We start from the raw sequence: 16,685 nt of genomic DNA, 5'->3' as shown, positions 1-16,685 counted from the left end.
AAGGTGGTTAGGTTTGCTGGCCAGGGGAGGGCCCCCGCAGACTTAATTCCTTGGACAAAGAGCCCATGGGAGCTGTTAAATGTTGTTTTCAGCTACTGGATTCTGTTTCCTGGCTCAGAACTAGAACGTGGGGAGGGAGGCAGGTCACAGCCTTTAGGTTGCCACACACTTCCATGCTGTTGGCCGGGCAAGACTGTGGGCACAGCTGGATCCTGAGGGCCTCTCCTAACCAGGCTGCCACCTTGGTTTCTCAAGTTGAGTAAAGGTGGGCTCAAGGTAGCCGTTAATATTTCACCCAACCTTGACATTCTTCTCTGACCCATGAGGGTGTTATCCCAAGACTGAGGGGAGAGAAGGGAAGCTGGGAGAAGCAAAGGGTGGTTTTGAGTACTAGTTTCTTAAACTCGTGGGGATTCTAAAAATGCTTATGTTCAGGTTTCAAGCCTGGATTGAGTCAGTAGATCTGAGGTGGGGTTTAAGCATCTGTTTTTATAAATCTCTGCAGGTGATTCTGTGGGCCAGCTGGGATTGAGATTAAATTTGTAAGGTGACTGTGAGGATTAAATGAGATAATGTAGCATGCCTGACATATGGTGAGTTTTTAAACGGTAACGTGATTTATTATTACTGGCATCACTTGATGGTCTATAGATTTACACTGTTAACTAAGTAGATCTGTTCCCTCAGATGAAACCAGCTGCTGACTTTGGGTAGACAGCTCCCAGGGCTGAGGAGCCGAATAAATATCTTCTAATTCTTGCTGACTTCGCTTTTCCAGGAGTTGTCTTTTCCTTCCTCAGAAGAACTTGCTCTTCCCTGGCTTGTGTGTTAGCTGATCTATAGCAATTTCAGGATTCTTTTACAAAATAATACCTGGAAGCTTACAGGAGTTAGACAAATAACTCTGCTTCAGAGCAGGAACTAATTCGGAGAACCCTGTGTTCCATTTTGTATCAGGAGATGCTTTGTGTTCTTGTCAAGTTCCCACTGACCTTGAGACTCTCAGATATTTCTCAGGAGATCATGGAGTTTTGATGAGCTAGGTGTCTTTAAGATCCCTTCACTCCTAGCCCTCCCCTGCACTGGAGGGGTATGGGGGGGCTTAAAGGCATTCACGCCCATGGTATTTTATTTATTTATGGCTGTGTTGGGTCTTCGTTTCTGTGTGAGGGCTTTCTCTAGCTGCGGCGAGTGGGGGCCACTCTTCATCGCGGTGCGCGGGCCTCTCACTATCGCGGCCTCTCTTGTTGCGGAGCACAGGATCCAGACGCGCAGGCTCAGTAGTTGTGGCTCACGGGCCTAGTTGCTCTGCGGCATGTGGGACCTTCCCAGACCAGGGCTCGAACCCGTGTCCCCTGCATTGGCAGGCGGATTCTCAACCACTGCGCCACCAGGGAAGACCCCCATGGTATTTTTTAATGGGACCTTTCCACTTACAGCACCTATCGTGGAACACAGGGGACTCTGACGTGCCGGGTGACAAGGCAGGCATGCTTCACTACAAGTCTCACTGATGTGGGAATCAACTGAAACGGAGTCTCACTCTTTCTCCAACTAGCCCTGCTGAGGAAGGTCCTGTAGGTTCCAGCCCCAAACACACAAACTGAGGGGAAAATGAGGCTTCCTCTCAGCCTGGGCCAACTAAGCTGAACCCTTCCGGCTGTTTGAGTCTCACTTTTGTGGTTGTGATCCTCTCAGGAACAGCTCCTGCCTGGACTCTTGGCTCTGTGCAGCACAGAGGAGGGTGGGTGTAGACTCGGATCGTGTATGGGTCCATGTTGATGGCTGCCTGGAGCTGGGAGACCTTGGCTACCTTGGCCTTGGGAGAGTCCCCTGGGTCCCACCAGCTATTTTTCTCCTGTGGAAAATAGCCCAGTGGCTTCAGTTCTTTCTTCTCTGGTCACATTCACAGGTCCTACCTACCCTCCTCTGTTGTCATTAGCTAGCCTTCCTAACTTCTAAAATGTACCTACTTTTTCTTCTTGACCTTGGATATATTATTGCCTTTCCTGGTAGCAATCATCTAATCCTTTTAGAAGAAGGTGGGGTCTAAAGGTATGATTAATAATAAAGTTTGATTTAAAAAATCTCTTTGGCTCTCACCACTCAGTCTTTCCTGCCCACCAGCACTTTGTTCTCCTTCCCACAGACAAGCAACTTTGTTGCCAAAAATTGACTTTTTCCCCCGAGCTCAGAAATGGTTAGAGCTTTCTTTCATTTCCAGTATTTTATTTTGGCTATTTGAACTGGGGAGTAAAGCCTACTGAGGGTTTGATGGACTCCAGCCTGAATCAGATGATCGCTGATATGATATTATGGAAATCCATAGGCCTTCACTAATTGCATATCTCTCCACCATAGGGTTCTGATCTCTGGATTCTCAGGAAGCAGGAGATGGGGGTGGGGGCTGAAGAAATAGGAAACAGTATCCTTTTTTTTTTTTTAAAAAAAACTATTACCTTACTTATTTTTAATTTTTAAAAATTGAGGTATATTTGATTTACACTATTATATTAGTTTCAGGTATACAACATAGTGATTCAAGGTTTTTATAGACTGTACTCCATTTAAAGTTATTATAAAATAATGGCTATATTCCCTGTGCTGTACAATATATCCTTGTAGCTTATTTATTTTATACATAGTAGTTTGTACCTCTTAATCCCCTACCCCTATCTTGCCCCTCCCTCCTTCCCTCTCACCACTGGTAACTACTAGTTTGTTCTCTATATCTGTGAGTCTGTTTTAAACAAACAAACAATTCATTTGTTTGTTTTATTTTTTAGATTCCACATATAAGTGATAATATACAGTATTTGTCTTTCTCTGTCTGACTTATTTCACTAAGCACAGTACCCTCCAAGTCCATCCATGTTGTTGCAAATGGCTAAATTTCATTCTTTTTTATGGCTGAGTAGTGTTCCATTGTGTGTGTGTGTGTGTGTGTGTGTGTGTGTGTGTATAACATCTTCTTTATCCATTCATCTGTTGATGGACACTTGGTTGCTTCCATATCTTGGCTATTGTAAATAATGCTGCTATGAACATTGGGGTGTGTATCTTCTCAAATTAGTGTTTTCATTTTCCTTGGATATATACCCAGGAGTGGAATTGCTGGATCATATGGTAGTTCTATTTTTAATTTTTTGAGGAACCTCCATACTCTTTTCCACAGTGGCTGCACCCATTACATTCCCACCAACAAGTTTACGAGAGTTCCCTTTTCTCCACATCCTCATCAACATTTGTTAATTGTGGTCTTTTTGATGATAGCCATTCTGACAGGTGTGAGGTGATATCTCACTGTGGTTTTTTTTTTTTTCTTTAATTTATTTATTTATGGCTGTGTTGTATCTTCGTTTCTGTGCGAGGGCTTTTTCTAGTTGTGGCAAGCGGGGGCCACCCTTCATCGCGGTGCGCGGGCCTCTCACTATTGTGGCCTCTCTTGTTGCGGAGCACAGGCTCCAGACGCGCAGGCTCAGTAATTGCAGCTCACGGGCCCAGTTGCTCCGCGGCATGTGGGATCTTCCCAGACCAGGGCTCGAACCTGTGTCCCCTGCATTGGCAGGCGGATTCTTAACCACTGCACCATCAGGGAAGCCCCCCTCACTGTGGTTTTGATTTGCAAGAAAAGGAGGAAGAAACAGGAAACAGTATCCTTAAATACAGAGATTCTTCCTAGTTAGGCCCTGTGTTCCAGAGTTCCAGGCGTCCTTATCATGGAGCAGTGACAGAGTCTTGCTAAAGTGACTGATGCCATTCCTGATTTAGGGGCCAGTGTAAACAAGGCTGTAGACTAGACACACCCAGGACTGGAGCTGGACCAGAGCCCAGCCCTCTTGATTCCTAGTTGAACTGTCTCTCTACAAGATGGCACAGGAAACAAATAGTATCAGGGCCATATGTAAGGCCAAGCTTTGGGGGTTTTGATCAGCTTTCTCTATTGGTACAGTTGAGGGTGTTAAATATTTCATCAGTTTGGTGTGGGCAGCAGCATTAATCCTTTAGTGGCTGAATTGTGGGAAGAGCAGACAGGGTGGAAGGACGTAATCTGGGCCTGGGGACAGCGGCTGTTTCCCACCCAGAGTGGTAGCATTTCTATCAGTATTTTTATCCGTGTGAACTGGCTCTAATTCTCTGTGCTTCAACCATAGCTGTGAAAAGAAACTCTGACCTCGAACACCTGAGGCTTCAAAGACATAAGTGCAGATCTGAGTGATTACTGTCTGGCTGTTTGAAACTTTAAAGAAAGAAAGAAACACACAAACAACTTGAGATTTTGCCCAGAAACAGGGATTTGTGTTTCCTTGTATATCAGACTTTCAGGTCTCTGTTGAGATACAGGAAAACTTTGGCTCTTCTCCTCTCCCCAAACACTGGACCGCCCTACGAGCAAGGAGGATTCATCTTCCATCCTTGAGAAAGAGAGTGCGATCCTGTGGCTGCCACTGCAGAGCGTGAGATGGCTGAATTGTAGGGGTGGGCACCTTAGAAGCGAGCATTCATATGCCGGTCACAAAAAGACTCATCTCCTGATGAAAACATAGCCTCTAATGGCCCTTATTTTGAATAATTTTAAGGACATGTTTCGAATTTTGTAGGATTTGGATGAGGTTTCTCTATAATTATTGATACTTCCAAATTTCAGAGGGCTTTTATTTTTTTTCCCTTCAGGGCTTTTCAGGCCTATGAAATTGAGAGCTGATAGGGATCTAGGGGTAAGTTTGGACATAGATGTGGATTCCAGTTGGAAAACGGAATGCTTGCAGGCTGGATGATCAGCAGAAAGAAAAGTCATGGGTCAGAGTCAGAGGGGCCACACACAGGTTCCTGCATGTGAGGAAGCCCCACTCTGGCGCTGCCCTCTTCTCCCCTAACTCCCTATTTCCCCCCTTTCCTCCCAAAGCAGCATCTTCCTGGCGGTTGGTCATGATAAGGCAGAGCTGCAATGCTCTCCCAGGTGTGGACGGTGATCATGGTGACTGTGGTTTCACTTTTCTGTCCTTGATCCTCACTGGGGTAGGCTTAGGCCTCAGGCCCTCATAAGAGATCGCTTGAAACATTGTCTATTTATTTTTTTATTTTAAAAACTTTTTATTGGAGTATAGTTGATTTACACTGTTGTGTTAGTTTCGGGTGTACAACAAAGTGAATCAGTTTTACATATACATATATCCACTCCTTTTTTGGATTCTTTTCCCATATAGGCCACTACAGAGTATTGAGTAGAGCTCCCTGTGCTACACAGTAGGTTCTTGTTAGTTATCTATTTTATATAGAGTAGTGTGGAAACATTGTCTATTTATTTCTTGTTTCCTTGGCTTCTTAGTCATTCATGCCCCTGGTGGCTTGGCTGCCAGACTCTGCTGAGAGCACGTGCAACAGCCAAGGGATCGGGCTGCGGGAGGCTTTCTGCCCCATTTGAACTGTGTGTTTCTGTGGGCACAGAAGTCAGAGACGGCCATCTCGAATCACCATGGCGTGGCTTCTAGGGAGCCTGGAGCACTTTGTTGTCTCTCCCCCGCCCTCCACCCCCATACCCTGTGCGGTCATCGGCTCCTGTCCCTCCAGGAGAAACGGATGGTTTATTCTGAGTTACTGGAGGGAGCTGTGACGAGGGGAACATGAGGGCTTGCCGCGCAGGCAGTTTAACCAGCAGAGTCTAGCCGGCTGCTCTCAGGCCTCTGCTCCACACCAGCAGTTCTTGGCCTCTATTCTCAAGCGCTTAAGCCAGGAGGGGTTGGGGACCCCTGGCAGGAATCTTTTTTTTTTTTTTTTTTTTTAATTTTATTGAAGCATAGTTGATTTACAATGTTGTGTTAATCTCTGCTGTACAGCAAAGTGATTCAGTTATACATATTTTTCATATTCTTTTCCATTATGTTTTATCACAGGGTATTGAATATAGTTCCCTGTGCCTAGCAGGAATCTCACCTTTAATGACTGGGTGCCAGGGCCCCAAGCTGTTGGTTTTCACACTTTTCCTTTCCTCCTCCTGTGGCCCAGAGCCTTGCTCTTGCAGTGGGGTGAAAGGAGGGGCAAGATGGGTGGAAACGGAAGCGCTTCAGGGGGGAGAAATCTGCCGTGGCAGCGGGAATCCTCTCTCCGTCGGGCATCCCTACTCTGTTCTGACTAGAACTTCAGCGTCCTAGAAACCACTTTTCTGTTTCCAATGTACCAGGTCAGCTCTCAGGCCTGGCTTCTCTGATATTTCATTGTTTGAGGTCTTCCTTATCTTGTCTCACCTCACCACTCCTACTAATTCTTCAGGTCTTGGAAAAGTCATTTCTCCAGGAAGCCATTCTTAATTCTTCCCACCCCATTCCCTACTCCCAGGACACTCTGTTATATACTCCCTTATCACCCTATTCTTCCCTAGTAGATCACTCATCACATGTTTCTGTAGAAACATGTGCTCCCTGATATGAGAGGCAAAGTATAGGTCTGTCTTGTCCACAGATTTATCTTCAATGCCCAGAACTTGGCAAGCTCTTCAAATATTTAAATGAAAGTGGACTTGGATTTTCTTAAAATTTTTAGGTAATGTATTTGGAACTAATTTCTTTTGGTCAGGGGACAAAGGGGAATTTGGTTTGGGAGCTATTGAAACGGAAGCGTCTCTGTCCAGTACCTAGCCGAATACATGGGTCTGAAATTCAAGTGAAAGGTCATCTTTGGGGAGAAATAGATTTGGAAGTCACTAGTAAGTCCTGGAAGGTGGCTTCCTATACCCCGAATGTTGCTACCTGAACAGTCTGGATTTGGTGTGACAGAAGAATAGAGGTAGAGGAGATGGAGGACAGATTTCTCACCCCAGTTAGATTTTCTGTCTTGTGGATTTACCCATTTGTTTTTCATCACAGAAATGGCCTCCACCTTCAACCCCCGAGAATGCAAGCTGTCTAAACAGGAAGGGCAAAGCTATGGCTTCTCCCTGCGAATTGAGAAGGACACTGATGGCCACCTGGTCCGGGTGGTTGAGAAGGGTAGCCCAGCAGAGAAGGCAGGTCTCCAGGATGGAGACAGAGTTCTTAGGATCAATGGTGTCTTTGTGGACAAGAAAGAGCATACGCAGGTAAGTGGGACACTTGGGGTTCTTCTGCTTCTAGGATCTCTTCAGTTCCCACATCTCTGCTGATTCTAGTTTTGGGGGTCAGTGGAGACTTCCTGGCTGCCACTGGCAAGGCAGGACTCCTTTAAGGCTATATTCTGCCGGCTAATCAAGTCTCTCATGATTAACCAAGAACTGTAAAAATTATTCCTAGGTTTGAATAGTGTCAGGTCTAATATGCATTGCATATTTGCTACATGAAAGGAACTGTACTAGGCAATTTCATATTCATTATTTTGTTAAATCCCCACCGCAACTCATGAGGTTCATGTTACTATTTCATAGATGAGGAAGTGGAGGCTCAGTCACCTTAGCTTGCTAATGTGTTCATGTAGTGAACATGGGGGAGGGTCTGACCTTACCCCAATTCTGTCTGCCTCTAAGTGGGTGCTCTTTTCACTGTACTATGCTGTCTCCATAGACCCAGGAGAACCTGTTGTGCTCTAGGGCAGCATTCGTCCCTGGAAAGGACCAGCCCTAGTAAAAGTCCCCTGGGCTAGGGTTGGGCTATACTCTAGATTACAGTAGTGCTAGAGGCCCAGCCTAATCTGTACTTGGATCTCGGGAGGGGCCTGGGCAGAGACGGCTGGGGCACGATCTGCTAACTATTTGGGTGTCAGGGGTCAGCTAGTAGAATCTCCAGGGCCAGATAATGAGCCAGATGGTGAGCCCTCCCCCGGCCCCCACCCCGGTGGTTGATAGAGGGTTATTGGTTAAAGTTAATCTTTTTCTTTCTTCCTCCTAGGTTGTGGATCTGGTCAGAAAAAGTGGGAATTCAGTGACTTTACTGGTCCTGGATGGGGATTCTTATGAGAAAGCTATGAAAAAACAAGTAGATTTGAAAGAGTTGGGTCAAAGTCAGGAGTTGAGTTTGAATGATAAGAAGCTGCCCTCTGTGATGAATGGAGGAGCACAGACTTGGACGCAGCCACGGCTCTGCTACCTGGTGAAGGAGGGGAGTAGCTATGGCTTCTCTCTGAAAACTGTCCAAGGTGAGCTTGAGGGTAGGGCAGGGACAAACAGCTTTCCAGAAGAAAGATACTGTTATCTGTTAATGACTCCTTTGACTAATTTTCAGTTGCTATGGAGATCCAACAGCAGCCTCTCTCTCCCTTTCCCTCCCTGGCCTTTCCCCTGCTTTGCACAGTTGTGCAAAGAGGGATCAGGACATTGGACAGCAGCACTGTGTGGGGGACACTGGGCACTCCGGCCCCCCCGGGTTTGTCAGGCTGAGCCTTTGAGGCCAGAGGGTTAGAGGGTTGATGCTTCTTCGTGGGTAAAGATGGAGGGGAGAATGGAGAAAAAGAGGCAAGAGAAGGGAGGTTCTCCATGATAGCCACTCTTGAATTAGAATGATATCTCTTTTCATCTCTCAGAATGCCCAGGTAGTCACTTATTCAAAAAATTCTTGAGTACCTATTTATGTATCAGCCACTGTTACAGTTGCTGAGGACACTGCAAAAATCCCCACCCTCCTGTGGCATTTAAATAGTACCCTCAGCTGTGGCCAAGCTCTGAGGTGACTTCCTGACCTCTAGCTGAGAGGTACAGTGATTTGAGAAATCCCAACCATCAGAAAGCACTAGAAGTTCTGTTTCTAGAATTTCAGAGCTGCAGGCTGACCCATGCTCAGTTGACCATGGTTTTCTAATGATTCCACTGGGATTGAGTTTGGAACCATAGCTGTGTTAGCCTTTTGGTTCCACCTCTAATGTTGCTTCTTCCCTGTTCTTTCTGGTATTGGAGAGGTACTGATAGTGGGTCATAATTTGTTAAGTGCTAAACAGCAGACCAATAGTAAATATAAGAGGTATTTCTCAAGTTTGTCAGTTATTAAAACACAGTGATGTAGGTGGTCAAGGGAAGCTTGGCATTTCTCAGAGGTTGGTTATCAGTAAAATGGTAAAAACAAAAAAAAAAAAAGAAAAAGAAATTGTAATTCAGACTCTACTCATTTGGCCTTTGTGTAATGTCCATGGTGAATGGTTTAGGTTAGCTTTATAAAGAAAATCTTTTCTTCATGACAAATACATAACAAGGTAACAGGAGAAATGTTAAGTATTTAAGGAAGCAGAGTTTAAATTACTGTTATTCTTTGCAAATTGTTTATGTAGTCATTATGAAGCTACCCTTTGCCTAGGCTGATATATTAATATCTTGAAAGAATTGACAGCATTTCTTTAAGAAGCACCTAAATCATACCACCTACTAATACACAATGACTGTGTGGATACTTTCCTCTCCTCCTGTGCCTCTGCCCTCTTTAGCCTGCATCAGTGAGATTTATTCACTCCACTGGATGTGGTGGTGGGGATAGCATTAATTAAAGAGGACAGAATGGAGCAGATGCCTTCTAATTCTACAAATGCAAAGAAAGGGAGTATGACACAGTGATGCAGTGTGGGCATGATTTGGTACTTTCTGGTTCAAGAAGCCAGTGCCACCTGAGATTGCTTCTTTGCATTTAGTTGGGCTCAGAAATCCTATTCAAATCAACAAAAACCAACTGAGTAATGGCTCTGTCATGCTTTGCGCTATAAGCTCTAATTGTCATTCTAGATCAGAAGCCAAAGCCTATTTGAGTTAGCCCTAAAATTCGAAGTTCTAATTTTGTATTATTGGGAGAAAACCCTTTGCTGTTGGACTTTCTGTGTAATGGAGTTGTGACGCTTGTTCACCTGCTACCCTCTTTCAGGTAAAAAGGGAGTGTTCATGACTGATATAAAACCTCAAGGTGTGGCTATGAAAGCAGGAGTCCTGGCTGATGATCTCTTGATTGAAGTGAATGGAGAGACTGTAGAGGATGCCACCCATGAGGAGGTGGTTGAAAAGGTATATCCCAAAGGAGTACTTTTCTTACCGTATCTTTCACTCTGCTCTCATTGGAAGTGACAGGAAGACAGGAATGGTAGCTTATGATGGGAGAACTATCATAATGGGAAGCTAACCCTTTGTATTAAGAGCAAACAAACTCACTAGTGGTATAAAGTGTTAATATCGGGTTTTGGAATAAGGCCTTTGCTAGTTTCATGTTGTCTTGAAGAAAAGTGTTCTAAAGGACCATTAACTTTATCTTTTGGATCTTATTTGTAATTGATTGGAATTAATTCCAATTTAGAGGGGGGTTGGAATCCCCCTCTAAATTTATAATAAAGTGAATGTTGAGCCAATGTTACTAAAATGTTTTAATACAAGCTGGAAGATAACCAGTGTGGTGATGAATATTGAGCTACACATGGGGAGTATTTGAAGACCTGTTATATCCCAAATCTTATGTCTAGCATGGTTCCATGACACATGGAAAACACTCAGAGGTTTTTTTTTTTTTAATTTATTTATTTATAAATTTTTTAAATAAATTTATTTATTTATTTATTTTTGTCTGCGTTGAGTCTTCGTTGCTGCACGTGGGCTTTCCCTAGTTGCGGCGACTGGGGGCTACTCTTCGTTGCGGTGTGCGGTGGCTTCTCTTGTTGCGGAGCGTGGGCTCTAGGCGCGCAGGTTTCAGTAGTTGTGGCATGTGGGCTCAGTAGTTGTGGCTTGTGGGCTCTAGAGCACGGGCTCAGTAGTTGTGGCACACGGGCTTAGTTGCTCTGCGGCATGTGGGATCTTCCCGGACCAGGGCTCGAACCCATGTCCCCCGCATTGGCAGGCAGATTCCTAACCACTGCACCACCAGGGAAGTCCGTCAGAAGTTTTCCTTTGGGGTCATATGGAACCTTGAAAATTGACCAACTTTATCTTCTCTTGGTAGAAGGATCTTTCAAAGTAGACCTTTACTTTCTTTTTCAAACTCCTTTCCTAGTCTTCATCTATGTGCCTTTCTGGGTACACAGCTTTCACTTGGGTTCAATTAGCATTTGTGTGGGTGAGGTCATACTTAAGAAGGTGAAAAACAACAACTGTATGAGGGAAGATAGATAAATACCAGTGAGGTGGTAGAAAACAGTATTACAGCTTAAACTCAGGCCTCACATCTCATATTTCCTGTTGAATCTATAGCCTGTGTGCCTTGATAAAGAAACTTTCCTATTTCCCAGCATCATTCTTGGAGATTGATGTTGGTCCTCACCTGTGTATGTTGTTGCAGGTGAAGAAGTCCGGAAGCCGCGTCATGTTCCTGCTGGTGGACAAGGAAACTGACAAGCACCATAGTGAGCAGAAGATAAAATTCAAGAGAGAAACAGCCAGTTTGAAACTGCTACCCCACCATCCCCGGGTTGTGGAGATGAAGAAGGGAAGCAATGGCTATGGTTTCTATCTGAGGGCAGGCCCAGAACAGAAAGGTAAGGCACTAGAAGAGCAGAAAACCTGGCAGTGTAACCATCCAATTCCTCATCCCAGTCTGACTCTAGAGTTCCATTAGGCCCCCAACCCCCCATCAGATTCATGAAGGAAGTAGTAAGAAACTAGAAAACATAGCTGGGTCAGTTTAACTCCGTGCATATGGGTGCCTGATGATGGGCATCCCTAGGTTTCCACAGCAGAATTATAAGGCAGAATTTTGGATCTGGGCAGTAGTATGCTGGTAAATTGGCTCTCTGGAAAAAAAAAAAAAAGCCCTAATTTTTAGCATGTGTTGTTTTTTGTGGTGTAAATACTCCCACCATGTCTGATTTCAAGCCACCAACATGCTGTCACAGAATGCAAAGTTGAGAAGTGTTTTCATGAGCTGGTGTGAGGCAGCTCCAACACATCCCTAGATCTGAGGCAGAGGTGTGGGTTGGGATCTGGGACTTGAAGAGAGCCAGGAGTCTTTCTGGTTCCTTGTAATTCAATAAGGAAAGAACTAAGGTCCTCCTACAGAAGCTGAATACATTAAAAAAATGTAGGTTCAGGCCATGCGAACTGTTATTCACCCAGAAGTTGCTATTTTCTTTTCATCATATATTTATATTAATTTATGAAACATTAATTTGGTTCATATAATGTGAAAACATCCTTAGGGCCCTTGAGAATATCAAGTGAATCAGACAAGAATTCTTCAGTCAAGAAGCCTCTTGTTTAGTAGAGGAGATAAGACATGTGTGTCCATAACTGAAGGTAGATGGTGAGAAGCACCTTAGTACAGGGCAGATAGAATACTGTGGAAATTCAATGTTGGAGCAAGTTTTTCTCACTAAAAATGTACTGGGAGGCCTCTTAGTAAAGGCAGCACTTGAGCTCAGGCTTCGTAGTACGAATAGAATTTGGGCAAGTTGATGGAGTGGGGACAGGAAGGCCAGTCCATGAAGACAGGATTGTGTGAATAAAGCAGGAAAACACAGGCACAGTTTTATTGTCATCTAATGTGTAGCACAGAAAACCAAGTTAGAAAGGTTGGTAGGCGAGAAATAATGGACCTTTAGTGCGTGTTGAGGAGTTTGGACTTGTTTCTATAGTCAGTGGGGAGTTAAATGCTCTTTTGAACAGTGTGAGAGAGAAGAAAAATTAAGCCTACAGTGTCTCGGGGGCTTTACACATCTCAATTACTCCTAATAATTCTGCAAGAATTGCTGAAATTGAGGACTTGAAGAAGATAGGATAATTTCTATAAGGTCAAACAGTTAGTTGTGGTACAGCTAGGATCAAATTCAGGTCTGTTTAGTTCCAAAGCCCATGTTCATGCTGTTGCCCTGGGGAGTGACTCGGTCAGACATTGCATCAGGATGAGTCTGGAGGCAGGTCTGCATTGGAGAAGGCGAGCATTAAGACAGGGAGAGCAACTGGTAAGGTGCTGTGGCAGTTTAGGGAGAATTTCAGGTAGAGGATCTAGGACCCGAGAAGAGGAGATGTATAAAAATATTAAGGTAGCACTGAAGGACTTGGCTGATTAGACACGGGGAGTGGATGCTGAGGAAGAATCAGCTGCTAAGTGTCAGTGCCTGGGGAGATGGTTCTCCCACTAACAGGTGACCAAGATGAGGGAGACGGGCCAAGATGATTTTTGGTTTGGATACATTACATTGGAGGAATCTATGGGATATCCAGTTGGAGATGCCAAGCAGCTAGCTGGAAAAGTGAAACTGGAGCTTGTTAAAACTGAATGAAGGACAAAAAAAAGTGTGAGAGATCTGGAGGCATCTGGTGAAGATAGTTTAAGTCACGAGGATAAGGCTAAAGACACATCCTTGTGGCGTGCACACACAAACGCGTTCACAACTGAATTTGCCCAACTGCTACTAAAATGCCAGCATGGGTTTCCTAGGGTCTGAATTCTTTGGTTTTGTTCATCATTCTTCCCTTCCCCCTTTTTTCTGTGCGGCAACTTCTACCTAAGATGTACAGGTACAAGTATGCACACTGACTTCCTGGGGCCTTGCTGACCCTTCTTACTGCTGAGCATGCTATTTTGTTAAGATTGAATCCCAAACACTTTTAGTAACAACATTCTTTAAAACCCTTTCATTATTAATGGCTGGGTTTGTTCTTGGAATGAGTTCTGACCAAAGAATGAGGCTGGATAGGATGTGTATAGACATCCTAGGGTGCCAGTGGGAAGGACAGGAGTTGTACTCAGCATGCCTTTTATATCTATTTTATAAGGGCCTTAGGTTCCAGCAGAAATCCCCCAGTTTGTTTTTTAGTGGTTTTTCTGATAATTTTATTAATTTTTTTTTGGTGGGGGGGAGTAGGTCAAATCGTTAAGGACATAGATTCTGGAAGTCCAGCAGAGAAGGCTGGCTTGAAGAACAATGACCTGGTGGTTGCTGTCAACGGCAAGTCTGTGGAGTCCCTCGATCATGACAGTGTGGTGGAAATGATTAAAAAGGGTGGAGACCAGACTTCACTGTTGGTGGTAGACAAAGAGACGGAAAACATATATAAACTGGTAAGTAATACAAGGCCACATATTCATGAATTAAGGTTGGGTCCATTCAGTCATGCCCTCAAACTTTGGCTAAGTTACCACTTTGATCTTCGTACTGGAAGGGGCATAAAATCATCATCAAGGCTGCATTGAAGCTCAAATTGGTAGAGATAAGAGAATGCCAAGTGATTGGTACATGAGTTTTAAGTCCTTAGATTCAAGATTTTGAAAGAATTTGCAAATATAACTGGAGAATTTCTCTTGGTGACCTGGGAAAAACCTATGAACAATAGCCTGGAAATAAGCAGATGTAGCCCTAACTTTCCCAAATAGGGAATAATTGGATTTTAAACTATAGACCAATACATTCTATCAATCCCGTGTAAAAGCCTAGAAAGGATTATTAAACAGTTTATAAGCCCTTAGCAAGGGAGTAGAAACACAGATTCACCAAGACCAGTTGGTGTCAAACTAACTTTATTTCCTCTAATCACAACAGCTATTATCTGCACATTTTAAGGTTTTTATAACACCTTTGTCACAAGAACTGAGGTTCACTCTAGCTTAGCAGACATTTGGGGGCCTCCTAAGGCACCATCTGCCTTGCTGGGTGTTGGTCACAAAAATGAACAAAGATGAACTTGTTCTATGTGATATGCAATAATAGAAGCATCCAAAGGTGTATAAGTGATATAGAGGGAGGAATATTATGAGAGGTGGTGGTAGTACTAGCCCCCCTTTTTAGATGAAAAAAAATGGAACTTAGAGAGACTAAGTGATGATTGATTGGCGAAAGTCACACAGTTTAGCAGACTGAAGCCGGTGTGTGAATGCAGGTTTTATTATGCCATAATCCCTCCCAGCACATTTTGATTAGATATTTCAAGACACTTGTCTTGATGACACTCTGCCCCTATCCAAAAAATGCAATTTAAGGTTACATTAATTGACACTTGGCTTCTGGAGATGGTAGTGTTACTGTACTGAGTTGGTCAGACTATACCTGAAATTACCAGTAATGTAATCTTGGGTAAGTTACCCTCCTGTGCCTGTTTCTTTCATTGTTAAGATGGGCATAGCTACAGTGAAGGGTGGCTATGAGTGTTAAATGAGTTAATATTTAGAGCATTCAGAATAATGCCTGGCACATATAAATGTTTGTTAAATCAACATTGTGTCCAGTTCTGAGAACCTCACTTTAAGGCCAGTGTCAAGAAAGGTAACCAGGGCAGAGGTTTCGTAAGACACTACGTGAATATTTCGCTTGAATAAGCATAGACTTTGGGGAAGAAAGAACATCTTCAAGAATTTGAAAGGCTAAATGTTAACTATGTAAGGTGATGGATGTGTTAATTTAACTTGATTGTGGTAATCATTTCACAATGTGTATGTCTAGCAAATCATTATGTGTACACCTTGAATATATACAATTTTATTTGTCAATTATACTTCATTAAAGCTGGGAAAATATATGAAGCAAAAATTGACAAAATTGAAAAGAGAAATGGTTCTACAATAATAGTTGGAGACTTCAATATCCCACTCTCAATACTGGACAGAACAACCAGACAGAAGTCAGGAACTAGAGGACTTGACCAACACAAACCAGCCAGATCTAACAGACGTACACTCTATCCAACAACAGAATCCACATTCTTCTCAAGTGCACAAGGGATATTCTCCAGAATAGACAATATGTTAGGCCACAAATTAAGTCACAATAGCCAAAAGATGTAATCAACCCAAGTGTCCACTGACAGATGAATGGATTTAAAAAGTGTTATATATATATCTATATACTATCTATCTATATCTATCTATCTATCTAATGAATTTGGAAGGCTATTACGTGCAGGAAGTAGACTTACTTTTGAGGTGTTCTATGGGGCACAGCTTGACCAAACAGAGGAGGCACAGGGAGCTAGCTTTTGGCTTAAGGACAACTGAAGCTGCCAGGAACAACCTCTGCAGAGCAGGGAGCTCCCAGTTGGTGGAAAAAATCAAGCAGAAGTCAGAAGGTCACTGCTGTAGCTGTTGTAAAGGGAATTCTGGCAACAAGTCCTTTTCAATGCCTCCTAAACTTATGACAGCATGACTGAACTATAATTTTAATGTTTTGGTTAATATGAGAGAAATTGGACCTAAAAAGATGCTTGTTGCCATCTTCTTCCTCCCTCTTCACTACCCCCTCCACCCCAAAGTAAGTTCCATAGATGGGTAGGTGGGAGGTGGTTGGATCTTTGATATATATCAGTGAATAAAACAAACACCTAAAACAGTTCCTGGCACATACTAGACACCCAAATATTTGAGTGAAGAATGAGTAAAAACTCATTAAGTGTTTCATGTTACTGTCCTCTGCCTCAAGATTAGCTGCTACTGTCAGATACAGTTGATTTGCTTGTTTGGGTAGTGACATCAGTGGTATTTTTGCATGTGATGAGTCACTTTGACAATTTTCCACATTCTATTTTTTAAATTTATTTATCTTTGGCTGCATTGGGTCTTTGTTGCTGTGCATGGGCTTTCTCTAGCTGCGGCGAGCAGGGGCTACTCTTCATTGTGGTGCACAGGCTTCTCATTGTGGTGGCTTCTCTTGTTGCAGAGCACGGGCTCTAGGCACATAGGCTTCAGTAGCTGTGGCTCGCGGGCTCTAGAAGGCAGGCTTAGTAGTTGTGGCGCATGGGCTTAGTTGCTCCACGGCATGTGGGATCTTCCCAGACCAGGGATTGAACCCATGTCCCCTGCATTGGCAGGCGGATTCTTAACCACTGTGCCACCAGG

The 16,685-nt window shown here is 43.7% G+C and overlaps 1 protein-coding gene across 2 annotated transcripts in view; it reads left to right on the top strand.

Annotated features, from left to right (window-relative positions):
- Nucleotides 1-16,685, top strand: part of PDZK1 (PDZ domain containing 1) — a 42,229-nt gene that overhangs the window by 20,909 nt on the left and 4,635 nt on the right. For both annotated transcript variants that reach the window (XM_059929330.1, XM_059929324.1), the window contains 5 exons: nucleotides 6,864-7,075; nucleotides 7,857-8,103; nucleotides 9,807-9,943; nucleotides 11,202-11,397; nucleotides 13,726-13,922. In XM_059929330.1, the coding sequence (XP_059785313.1) occupies nucleotides 6,866-7,075; nucleotides 7,857-8,103; nucleotides 9,807-9,943; nucleotides 11,202-11,397; nucleotides 13,726-13,922 (987 nt within the window). In that variant the 5' untranslated portion in view covers nucleotides 6,864-6,865. The remainder of the gene's footprint in view (nucleotides 1-6,863; nucleotides 7,076-7,856; nucleotides 8,104-9,806; nucleotides 9,944-11,201; nucleotides 11,398-13,725; nucleotides 13,923-16,685) is intronic.

This window comes from Balaenoptera ricei, chromosome 1 (assembly GCF_028023285.1).
Source record: "Balaenoptera ricei isolate mBalRic1 chromosome 1, mBalRic1.hap2, whole genome shotgun sequence".
NCBI classification, from domain to species: Eukaryota; Metazoa; Chordata; class Mammalia; order Artiodactyla; family Balaenopteridae; genus Balaenoptera; species Balaenoptera ricei.
Note: the sequence above shows the minus strand (reverse complement) of the source record. Positions and strands in the feature narration are given on the sequence as shown.